Genomic DNA, 13,589 nt, shown 5'->3' with positions numbered 1-13,589 from the left:
TTTCATAAAACGTTTTACTTTTTTCTGTGTATCATAGAGTTAGCATTTGTTAGGGTATAATAATTTGAAAATGAAAATGTGATTAAAGTCCCCGAATACCTTCCCTACACGCAGAGAAGGAATATGATCACCTCAAACATGTTTTAAGAGCAAAATGTTATTTTTCGGTGATGACCATGTAACATGGTTTTCGCCACCATGTTATTTTCTAGGAAATCATGTATCTGATTTCGGCAAGCAGGTTATATTTGACGAGAAAATAACATTTTAGTGACAAACATGTCACATGGTCACCATACAAAAATAACATTTTCCTCTTAAAACACGTTTGAGGTGATCATATTCCTTCTCTGCCTGTAAAGGGTGATACGGTCAAAATTTGGTCAATATAAACTTGACGTATTTCTTTCAATTTTGCATTTAAAAAACCTGCACACCCCTCATTTTGAAGGCGTGTGTGTGTAGAATGTTGCTCCTATTTTGATTTTGGAATTCACTCTTCAGTTGTCAAAATGCCGTCCAAGCAAGAAGAGCAGCGTATCAAAATTTTGCTCGCGCATCGCGAAAATCCGAGCTACTCGCACGCAAAGCTGGCAAAATCGCTAAAAGTTGCCAAATCAACCGTTACAAATGTAATTAAAGTGTTTGGGGAACGTTTGTCGACAGCCAGGAAGTCTGGATCGGGGGGAAATCGAAAACCGGAAGCCGCTGAGACGACAAAGAGAGTTGCCGGTAGTTTCAAGCGAAACCCTAACCTCTCTCTCCGAGATGCCGCAAATAAGCTGGATGTATCGTCTACAGCCGTGCATAGAGCCAAAAAAACGAGCCGGACTATCGACTTACAAGAAGGTAGTGACTCCAAATCGCGATGATAAACAATATACGACGGCCAAAGCGCGATCCCGGAGGCTGTACACGACGATGCTGACGAAGTTTGACTGCGTGGTAATGGACGACGAAACCTACGTCAAAGCCGACTACAAGCAGCTTCCGGGACAGGAGTTTTATACGGCAAAAGGAAGGGGAAAGGTAGCAGATATTTTCAAGCACATAAAACTGTCAAAGTTCGCAAAGAAATATCTGGTTTGGCAAGCCATCTGTACCTGTGGCTTGAAAAGCAGCATAGCTTCCGGGACTGTCAACCAAGAAATTTACGTGAAAGAGTGTTTGAATAAACGTCTGCTGCCTTTCCTGAAGAAACACGGTTGTTCCGTACTGTTTTGGCCGGATTTGGCATCTTGCCAACAACGTGCAGGTGGTTCCCAAGGACAAGAACCCTCCCAACACGCTAGAGCTCCGCCCAATTGAGAAATACTGGGCTATTGTCAAGCGGAACCTAAAGAAGACAAAAAAACTGCTAAGGACGAGCAGCAGTTCAAGGCAAACTGGCTTTCTGCGGCGAAGAAGGTGGACAAGGTTGCTGTACAAAATCTGATGGCAGGTGTCAAGCGTGAGGCCCGGCAATTCGGATATGGAAAATCGAAAGCCTAACTGAATATTTTTCCTGAATTTTATACTAATTGAACTTGAAAAAGAAATTTAATTTGATTGTTTAAATAAACGATTTCACCGATTTACACGCGTTTTCCCTTGACCAAATTTTGACCGTATCACCCTTTATGTTCTTCATTCCTTTCGATTGGACTAAAACTGTGACCCAGACTTTGATCACAAAAATGTGGTCACAGACGGACGGTCAGACAGACATGGCTAGGTTGACTGAGGGGGCCAGCCCTAACTTCACATTTGAAGAAATGCGAAATCAATACAGCGGATATTTAAAAAATGACTTCTGCCCTATGACAAGCTTATAAAAAGTCCATTATTTCTTATCGCATTTTATCCCATTTCTGTATACACAAGGAACATTTTTTTGTTTCTTTTACTAAATGTTTTATTTCGATGCTATTTAGTTTTTTCTTCATTTCTTTATAACATAACATCAAATTGAATTTGTCTCGTCGGATTTGTAAATAACAAACAAATATAAATAAAATCATATACTTACCCAAACCCTTTGGTACAATACCACTTTTAGCTCGTGGATTCACAACCCAATAATAATATTTCAATGTATGAACGGTCTGTAGTACAGTGCTGACACGTCGAACATTGCTATAAATCTGTGTATCGCTAAGAAATTCAGTGGCCAAATATGAATATAAACGGGCCTGGACATTTGCCGGTGTATATATCCATAAAGCTGGATTGAAGAGGACATGATCCAACAGCTGCCATGTTAGAAATGAGAAACAAAATAGCTGCAACATCCAAGACGACGCAAAAAAGTAGAAGAAGCAGAATGGAAAATATACAAAAAAATTAATAAATGTCTTGCAAAAATATTTTCCTTTTTTAAATATCTCAATAATACTCAAAGAAAATAAATTATAAAAAATATGTTTAGAAAATTTTAACAATTAATACAAAATTACAAATATACAATTTTACATTAGATATTGTATAAATATTTATTTTATTATATTTGAAAATAATATTTTATAAAAAAAAATTAAAAAAAATTTATATACATACATTTTTATTATGCACAATGCAGTCGATAGTTAAAGATGAATATGCGATGGATACATTCACATAACAAACAATTAATCATTGCATACAAACACACACACAACAAATCCATCCATAGGCAAATCCAGCAGATTCGTTCATTGACATTTACAATTCAAAGTATTTGCCCACATGTCGTGTATGTGTGTCGGATGCATTTGCAGTTATTTGTTTGTGTATTGAGGGAAGAGGTTGGTAGATATGCAGGCATATATAAATAGATTTTATACGTTTCGAATAGATATAACACAGGTTGTAGATGTTTGCAATCAATAGAACACAGCATGCACAGCAACAAAATCATATATAGAATATTTAATTTTTTTTACGATATATATGAAGATTATGGTTTTTGTTTTGATATTCATTCAGCATTCCCACAGAGCATCATCAATTACAATTATGGCATACACACAAAAAAAATCAAAATATATACCATAGGGTTTTTATGTAACGAAAATAAAAAAACAGAATGTTTATATATAAATTAAAAAACATAATATTAAACAAATGTATAATATTTCAATCAAAATTTTATTTCATGTACTTGTAGATTGATTATTTCATACAAAAAAACAAGCTAAGGACTATCGATTTTCAAAAGATATGCATTTTCTATAGGCAGTTGTAATAGGATTTAAAGAGTATTTTTCAATTGAAATATGATTTGATTTCGATGATATTCTAATTAAATATATGCATGTTTGGAAGATTTCAAGAGGTAATGCATGACAATGATTCATTTGATATTGAATTTTTATTTATTTATTTTTTAATTTAAAGCTCTTTTTTCCTTAACTTAAACTCAATTTTTGTAATGTATGGTACGTGGGGGTTAATTTAAGCCTGGGCTTATGTGTATCGAGGAAATGAGGTCATAATAGCATTTAACCCCCATATGGATTACAATTAATTCCATAAAATTAAAGATAAATTTGAGGGATTTTTGCCTTAAAACAACTCTAATGAATATCTGCACTAATTACACTCCGCAAAAGTTGACAGTGCTTCAAAGAATTTGACTTTTGTTGAATAATTTTTTATCTATAATTGTATCAAAATAAATTTGAGGGATATTTATATTTATTTTTTAAATTTTCCTTAATTTAAACTCAATTTTTGTAATGTATGGTACGTGGGGGTTAATTTAAGCCTGGGCTTATGTGTATCGAGGAAATGAGGTCATAATAGCATTTAACCCCCATATGGATTACAATTAATTCCATAAAATTAAAGATAAATTTGAGGGATTTTTGCCTTAAAACAACTCTAATGGATATCTGCACTAATTACACTCCGCAAAAGTTGACAGTGCTTCAAAGAATTTGACTTTTGTTGAATAATTTTTTATCTATAATTTTATCAAAATAAATTTGAGGGATATTTATATTTATTTTTGTGAATTTAAAGTTCTTTTTAAATTTTCCTTAATTTGAACTCAATTTTTGTAATGTATAATACGTGGTGATTAATTTAAGCCTGGGCTTGTGTGTATCGAGGAAATGAGATCATTATAGCATTTAAACCCGTATGGATTACAATTAATTCCATATAATTAAAGATAAATTTGAGGGATATTTGCATTAAAACAACTCTAATGGATATCTGCACTAATAACATTCCGCAAAAGTTGACTGTGTTGACTTTCATTAAAAAGCTTTTGAACAAAAATTGGTAAGACTCGGTCGTTTTTTGGTAAATTAAATATATTTTAAGGAGGCTGTAACGCAACAAATATATTTAATAGACATTCAGGATATTTTATTATCAAATATACCATCCCTTCCGATTAGTAAAATTCAATTATATATCCCAATACAAATATTATAAAAATAACACATATGAGGAGACGTAACGCTAAAAATATCACCAATTTATTACCAATTAGAAAATTAATTGAAGCTGATATTCTTATTTTTTAAGCAAAGTAAATTATGTTATGCCAATTAACATTTCATTAAATAAAAAAATATATCCAATTAAATATTTAGATTGCATTTAACTGAATTTGTTCGGGAATAATATGTAGATGCACAGAAATAAATTGTTTTTATTCTATTACGAAATTAATTAATCCAATTAATGTTTAATTGAAATGTTTTCAATCACAGTTTTAATTGGGCATAAAAAATTCTTGACTAAAAATGTAATTGATTTTATTAGCACATATTATTATTTTTATACCCTCCACCATAGGATGGCGGTATATTAACTTTGTCATTCTGTTTGTAACACATCGAAATACTGGTTTAAGACCCCATAAAGTATATATATTCTGGGTCGTGGTGAAATTCTGAATCGATCTAAGCATGTCCGTCCGTCTGTTGAAATCACGCTAACTTCCGAACTAAACAAGCTATCGACTTCAAACTTGGCACAAGTAGTTGTTATTGATGTAGGTCAGATGGTATTGCAAATGGGCCATATCGGTCCACTTTTACGTATAGCCCCCATATAAACGGATCCCCAGATTTGGCTGTCGAAGTCTATAAGAGTAGCATATTTCATCCGATCCGGCTGAAATTTGGTACATGGTATTGGTATACGGTCTCTAATGACCATGCAAAAATTGGTCCATATTGGTCCACTTTTACGTATAGCCCCCATATAAACGGACCCCCAGATTTGGCTTTCGAAGCCTATAAGAGTAGCATATTTCATCCGATCCGGCTGAAATTTGGTACATGGTGTTGGTATACGGTCTCTACTGACCATGCAAAAATTGGTCGAAATCGGTCCATAATTATATATAGCCCCCATATAAAACCAATCCCCAGATTTGACTTCCGGAGCCCCTTGGAAGTGCAAAATTCATCCGATTCGGTTGAAATTTGGTACGTCATGTTAGTATATGGTATCCAACAACCATGCAGGAATTGGTTCATATCGGTCCATAATTATATATGGCCCCCATATAAAGCGATCACCAGATTTGTCTTCCGGAGCCTCTTAGAGGAGCAAAATTCGTCCGATCCGGTTACAATTTGGTACGTGGTGTTAGTAAATGGTCTCTAACAACCATACAAAAATTGGTCCATATCGCTTCATAATTATATATAGCCCCCATATAAACCGATCCCCAGATTTGGTTTGCGGATCCTTTAAGTGAAGCAAATTTCATCCGATCCGGCTGAAGTTTGGTACATGGTATTAGTATATGGTCTCTAACAACCATGCAAAATTTGGTCAATATCGGTCCATATTAATATATAGCCCCCATATAAACCGATCCCCAGATTTGACCTCCGGAGCCTCTTGTAGGAGAAAATTCATCCGATCCGGTTGAAATTTGGTACGTGGTGTTAGTATATGGTCTCTAACAACCATGCCAAAATTGGTCCATATCGGTCTATAGTATATAGCCGATCCCCCATTAAATACAATAATTGGTCCATATCGGTTCATAATCATGGTTGCCACTAGAGCCAAAAATAATCTACCAAAATTGTATTTCTATAGAAAATTTTATCAAAATGTTATTTCTATAGAAAATTTTGTCGAAATTTTATTTAGAAACTTTTGTCAAAATTTTATTTCTATAGAAAATTTTGTTAAACTTATTTATATACGTGTTTAATCGGCCTTTTTTAGTTTAATATATACCACGTATGTACTATGTGGTATATATTACGGTGTTAGGAAGTTTTAAGATACCTTGCCATCGGCAAGTGTTACCGCAACCCAAGTAATTCGATTGTGGATGACAGTCTTCAGTAGAAGTTTCTACGCAATCCATGGTGGAGGGTACATAAGCTTCGGCCTGGCCGAAATTACGGCCGTATATACTTGTTGTATTTTTACTTGTATATTTTTTATTTCGGTGGATTATCCCCTCTCAGTAATGCTAGTTGCATTCCTGAGTGACATGCCTGGAAGGCTATAAAACAAGAGAGCCCTTGTTATCGACCTAAATGTGGAATCGGGCAGAAAAGTTCAGCACTGGGATAACACAATTTTAAACATATCTTATGAAAATATAAATTCTAATGTGTCCTTAAAATTGACAGCTAAGGGGAATTGATTAACACTTAGGGAAGGAGCTCCCACTTTGTCGGCTTTGAAATTTTTGTGAACATAAAAATCGGTCCAGGGATAAAAGCTGGGTACCAAACGCATATATTTTTAATGAATATGACTGAACAGATTTCGGGAATATAAGAAAGCGTTCCTGAGGCACAAATAAGGTAACTTATTTCAGAGGAGAGATTACCTTTTTTAATGTCCATTCCCCAATAGTCTTGTCTCGAAATCAAAACACATAAATTAATTGCAATTATACTGTAAAATATATGGTTGTCTGAAATGAAAATTTAAACTTATTAATGGGGAAGAAAAGGTCCCCAATTTTTGCTGGTCCCCTTGTCCATTTTAGTTTTTAATCTACATAAATGAACCGATTTGCTGTACAATTTCAAGTAGTGCAAATGGAAGGACCCTGAAGAGCATGCAGAATATTTGAATTTATTGGTATAACTTTACCCTTAATATCTTCCTAAATCAACTTCAAAACTTTTTGATATCCGAACACGGAGACTTGTTACTTTTGAAAAATAAACTACCCATACCACACAGCTGAATGGTAAATTTAGTGTTCCATAGTGTAGTTTGCTAGAACTTAAATTCTATCATCCCCACGGTAGCTATAACTGCCATCAGAGTAAGTCTTCGTTAAACTTAATGACACTTTTCCCCATTTGGTTATAAACATCGACATTGTAACTACAACGAATTAAAATGTCAAGTTTATAACTGACAGAAGAATTAAAAGCAATATTTAAACTCAATAAATGTCAAAGTATAACAACCAGAGAATATAAAGCAAAACTAGCAATATACAGAGAAATACATAAAAAATAGTAGGGAAGGGATTTTCAAATGTACAAAACAAGGGCGAGAGAAATTGTAAAGGGTAAACAAAAATAATAAATATTCACCGTATAATAAAAGTACGTAATACTCTCAACACTGATAGCGACTTCTACATTAAATATATTTTTATAAATTTTTTTATATGAAATTAATATTACTAGTAATTGATTAGATATATGAAAAATAAAATTTTGGACAACATCTCTACAGGTTTTGACTAACAGCTTTTACATTTACTGAATACTGTTTGTTTTTTTTTTTTTCAAACTTCAAACATTTCGATATTCTACTACAAGTTTTCAAGAGAACGAAACAAAATTGAAACGTTTTTGGTTATTTGGTTAATTTTATAGATTTTCACCTGGTAGAACTGTTTTTGTTTTGTTGGTTATATTTTTTTTTGGTGATAAATAGAGGATGGTTTGGTTTGGTTTTTTTAATAAGGACAACAAAAATCGTAGGTTTCGTTATATTAATTTTTTTAAGTATTTTTTTGTGAGACAATTTTCATTGATGGTGGTGGTGATTTTTCGTTGTTTTTCATTGCATTGATATTCAACGATTTTTTTTAAAGGATGTGTTTTTGTGTTTGGTGTTGTATCGATTAAGGATGTCACAAAACCATATATGGAGAAAATTTTAGAGCAACATAGCAAATTTAGTTTTCAATCAAAAGTTGAAGATAGAACAGGGTGTAGTAGTAGTTCATAAAGAAGAGAAGAAATACAAAAGAATATATTCATTATATAATTAGTATAGAGATTTTAATACTATTAAATAGTTTATCTAAGATTATTTCTAAACATTTAGCTAATACAATATTATGGGTATCTCATTGAACATGAGGAAAATGGCAAACTAATTTAAATACAAGCTACACATATTATGGTTCTAATTAAAATGCCAATAAACAAAGTAGTAAGAACGAAAAATAGCAACTCAAAAATGAAATATATGAATGAATATATGAAATTAATTAATTGTATTTTCTATCAAGAGCAATTAAAATTTTTTAAAAGAATAGTTTACTGAGTTCAATGAACATTAACAAAAAAATATTTAAGAATTGTACACTGTGAAATTCTCTTTTTGAGTAACCATTTATAGTTTTCAATTTGTAATTATTATTTTTGATTATATATAAATTCCTTAACTAATGGGCTGAATTTTAATTGGCAATATAAAATGTTCATGAAAAAAAAAAATACAAAAATACCTCATAACAGGCGAATAGGTAGTATAAATTAAGACATCAGTGGTGTCCCATTGTGTATGATGAATGCAATAATAAATTACTGTAAAAACAAGTATATACGGCCGTAAGTTCGGCCAGGCCGAAGCTTATGTACCCTCCACCATGGATTGCGTAGAAACTTCTACTGAAGACTGTCATCCACAATCGAATTACTAACACCGTAATATATACTACATAGTCCATACGTGGTATATATTAAACTAAAAAAGGCCGATTAATTAAGTTAAAATTTTCTATAAAAATAAAATTTTGACAAAATAAAATTTTGACAACATTTTCTATAAAAGTAAAATTTGGAAAAATTTTTCTATAGAAATAAAATTTGGAAAAAATTTTCTATAGAAATAAAATTTTGACAAAATTTTCTATAGAAATAACATTTTGACAATGTTTTCTATAAAAACAAAATTTTGGTAGATTATTTTTGGCTCGAGTGGCAACCATGAATATGAACCGATATGGACCAATTTTTGTGTGATTGGGGATCGGCTATATATAATATAGACCGATATGGACCAATTTTGGCATGTATATTAGCGGCCTTATACTAAAACCACGATGCAAATTTCAACCGGATCGGATGAATTTTGCTCCTCCAAGAGGCTCCGGAGGACAAATCTGGGAATCGATTTATATGGGGGCTATATATAATTATGGACCGATATGGACCAATTCTTGCGCGATTGTTAGAGACCACTTTCTAACACCATGTTCCAAATTTCAACCGGATCGGATGAATTTTGCTCCTCCAAGAGGCTCCGGAGGACAAATCTGGGAATCGATTTATATGGGGGCTATATATAATTATGGACCGATATGGACCACTTTTTGCACGGTCATTAGAGAACATATACCAACACCATGTACCAAATTTCAGCCGGATTGGATGAAATTTTCGTTTCTTAGAGGCTCCACAAGCCAAATCGGGGGATCGGTTTATATGGGGGCTATATATAATTATGGACCGATATGGACCAATTTTTGCATGGTCATTAGAGAACATATACCAACACCATGTACCAAATTTCAGCCGGATTGGATGAAATTTTCGTTTCTTAGAGGCTCCACAAGCCAAATCGGAGGATCGCTTTATATGGGGGCTATATATAATTATGGACCGATGTGGACCAATTTTTGCATGGTCATTAGAGAACATATACCAACACCATGTACCAAATTTCAGCCGGATTGGATGAAATTTTCGTTTCTTAGAGGCTCCGCAAGCCAAATCGGGGGATCGGTTTATATGGGGGCTATATATAATTATGGACCGATGTGGACCAATTTTTGCATGGTCATTAGAGAATATATACCAATACCATGTACCAAATTTCAGCCGGATCGGATGAAATTTGCTTCTCTTAGTGGCTCCGCAAGCCAAATCGGGGGATCGGTTTATATGGGGGCTATATATAATTATGGACCGATGTGGACCAAGTTTTGCATGGTTGTTGGAGACCATATACTAACACCATATACCAAATTTCACCTAGATCGGATGAAATTTGCTTCTCTTAGAGCAATCGCGAGCCAAATTTGGATGTCCGTTTATATGGGGGCTATACGTAAAAGTGGACCAATATGGACCAATTTTGGCATGGTTGTTAGAGACCATATACTAACACCATGTACCAAATTTCAGCCGGATCGGATGAAATTTGCTTTTCTTAGAGCAATCGCAAGCCAAATTTGGGGGTCCGTTTATATGGGGGCTATACGTAAAAGTGGACCGATATAGCCCATTTGCAATACCATCCGACCTACATCAATAACAACTACTTGTGCCGAGTTTCAAGTCGATAGCTTGTTTCGTTCGGAAGTTAGCGTGATTTCAACAGACGGACGGACGGACGGACATGCTCAGATCGGCTCAGAATTTCACCACGACCCAGAATATATATACTTTATGGGGTCTTAGAGCAATATTTCGATGTGTTACAAACGGAATGACAAAGTTAATATACCACCATCCTATGGTGGAGGGTATAAAAATATATCCATAGACCCGTAGGCATATGATTGATTTCAACACACAGATGCGTATGAGCAGAGAATGAAGCCGCCGAGTCGCGCCACCGAATTCAGTCACCGCCAACCATTTTGTGCCAGTCGACGCCTCCGCCGAATATGTCGACTAATCTCGACTAATCTCGACTCAAGTTTAGCCGCCAATTAATCAAAAATATCGATTTAAATCAGAAATATATATAATTGTCGTATTTTTCCAAAATTTTTAACCTTCCACCTACAATCAATCATTTTCAAGCTGCTATAATAATTTTGCAGAAATTTAGCTCAGGAAATTTTAATGAAAAATAAATTTGTTTGTCAGATTGGTTGTACAACTAATCTCATTACCATTCCAATAACTTCCAATTGATTTTATAATGGATAATTGTCCGCCGCACAATAGGCAAACTTATATCGGCTTAGACGTCAAGCCGCCGTCGCCGGAGGCAAAAATTTAGTGTTAGCTGCCGTTGACAAAAATGGGTCGGCTTCATTCTCTGAGTATGAATATTATATTATCGATCAAACTATTAAAAATTCTTAATGTCCAGAAGAAACTAAAAACATATATGAAAAGAAAAAACGCTAAAGGCGGTTGGAGTCGACGTGTGTTATTTAGCACTTTTAAGATGTTTTATAAAAAAGGGAATATTATGTCCATTTTACAAACTTATATCTTTCTATCTGTAGGTTATATACATTTATAATAAAATTGAAGAATGCGTATGATTTTGAATAAGTAGTACGAAATATTAGACGCAGACCAAAAAAAAATCATAGCTAGAGAATGTGTAATTACGATCGAATATTCGTAATTTGGTATTCCGTACGATTAATTTAAATCTACAAAACATACGTCCTAGTGGGTGAACGTCCATGTTCAGTATGTATTAATCAAATGACACAATAAATTATATATAAAAAATACCCAGCAAAAAAATGTGAAGTTCTTCTAAAGGCACAACTTTAAAAGCACTTCCAAAAATGTCCTCCCAATGATATTATTTATTTTAACTACACAGGAAGTTATTTTAATTCAATTGTTTATAACTCGTTGTTTTCATATTTTTTTAATGAGTAGTTTATTTATTTTGTTTCAAATGGATTAAAAAGTAAGAATTAATAAAATTGAACGAATTATTAAAATTTTGTCGATAAAAATGCGAAAAGCGAATTTTTTGGAATATTTGAGATCAAACTTGTCGAACAAAGGATATAATGCATTAAAAATCATAAAAATATAAAAATTATTTTGCATTAAAAATCATAAAAATGGTTTGTTTGGCAAAATATAACATAAAAATAAAATATAACAATTTTTTTTTAATTTACAGCCGAAACTCTGAATTCGGATCACACCTTAAGAAGTGAAGCAAATTCAGTGCAACGGATGTGGAAATGGTGGACATCCGCCCAAAAAGCACATTTCACTACTTTTTTGGCGACGCTTTTTTTTTGCTGGGTATACATTAGAACCACATAAAATAGAGCTATGACCGGACCGATTGGTATGTAAATTTTTAAAGAAACTTGTGACCCCACGATTTGTTAAATCGGTGTATGTTAGACAGGGTATGATTTATTACAATATAATTTAAGGAATGATTACTGTGAATTCAAAAGTTCTTTGGGGCTTGTTTATTATTATAGTTCAATTAGGAAGCCATTAAGGCGCAATGGCTAACACTCCCAACTACCATCCAAAAGCCCATGAGTTCAGTGTCAGTTTCAAATGAATACCAATAACTTTTTCACATGTATTATTAACCTCGCCGTAAACTAGGAGACATTTCTGAATGTGTTTGAGCTGCTCAAAATGGTTTCAACAATCACAAAATGATACCACGAAGGGCTATTTAAAATATATTCTAAGTGGCGAATGAGTGTTATGAATACATTTAACCCCTATTAAAATAAATCATACGCCATATATACTCTAAATTACTTTGTGCCGAATCTGCCTTCTATGACATTTTACTTCAGCATTTTGTATAATTAGACACTTGAAAACTTACAAAAGTACAAGAAGGCAGTGATATTGTCGTTTTAGTCCCGAAATGAAAATATATTGATATAACTCATACGCTATATATGCCTGTAACCATTATGTAGTCTCGGTATAATATCGTTGATTTGTGCGAATATGTGTCAATTCGAAATATTGGTTTTAGTTCTATAACTTAAATACGGATTGACTTGCAAATATCCCATTATTCGATTTCGTTCATAGGGTCTCTTCGTCCACCTACTTTTAGTTGCGGATAGAATTTTAATTTTTAGTCGTTCGTTATCAAAATAGAATATATTTTTAAACACAATACACTGGATTAGCCTTATATACAGGTCTATTTTATATGCATCGGTCGATTTTCGCTATGGCTAACACGTCCGCTTCCATCCAAAAGCCCATGGGTTCAGTCTTAGTTTCAAATGAATACCAAAAACTTTTTCAGAGGTATTATTAACCTCGCCGTAAACAAGGTGACATTTCTGAATGTGTTTGAGCTGCTCAAAATGGTTTCAACAATCCAAAAATGATACCACGAGGGGCTATTTAAAATATATTCTACGTGGCGAATGAGTGTTATGAATACATTTAACCCCTATTAAAATAACTCATACGCCATATATACTCTTTCACTTTTGCATTTTGTATAAATAGACAGTTTTTGAAATATCACAAAAGTACAAAAAGGCAGTGATATTGTCGTTTTTTCCCCGAAATGTCTCCTTGGTAGAACTATAGAAAATATTAATGTTCTTAACATTAATTGGCAAGAAGTATAAAGACAATAGAAAAACTTGCAGTATTAATGTCGCTTTTGAGTCAATGATTTGACTTAGCTAGAAATGAGTCAATGATTTGACTTCGCTAGAAATGAAG

General features: G+C 33.4%; 1 protein-coding gene across 8 annotated transcripts in view; it reads right to left on the bottom strand.

The window, feature by feature from the left end:
• The window catches only part of rg (A kinase anchor protein rugose), a 373,937-nt gene that overhangs the window by 74,409 nt on the left and 285,939 nt on the right, over positions 1 to 13,589 (bottom strand). For 4 of the 8 annotated variants that reach the window (XM_075298736.1, XM_075298738.1, XM_075298739.1 and 1 more), the window contains one exon: positions 2,009 to 2,261. In XM_075298736.1, coding sequence (XP_075154851.1) covers positions 2,009 to 2,261 — 253 coding nt within the window. The remainder of the gene's footprint in view (positions 1 to 2,008; positions 2,262 to 13,589) is intronic. The other 4 variants (XM_075298737.1, XM_075298742.1, XM_075298741.1 and 1 more) reach the window with 1 other exon arrangement.

This window comes from Haematobia irritans, chromosome 3, assembly GCF_050003625.1.
Source record: "Haematobia irritans isolate KBUSLIRL chromosome 3, ASM5000362v1, whole genome shotgun sequence".
NCBI classification, from domain to species: Eukaryota; Metazoa; Arthropoda; class Insecta; order Diptera; family Muscidae; genus Haematobia; species Haematobia irritans.
This window is presented reverse-complemented; position numbering and strand designations above follow the sequence as displayed.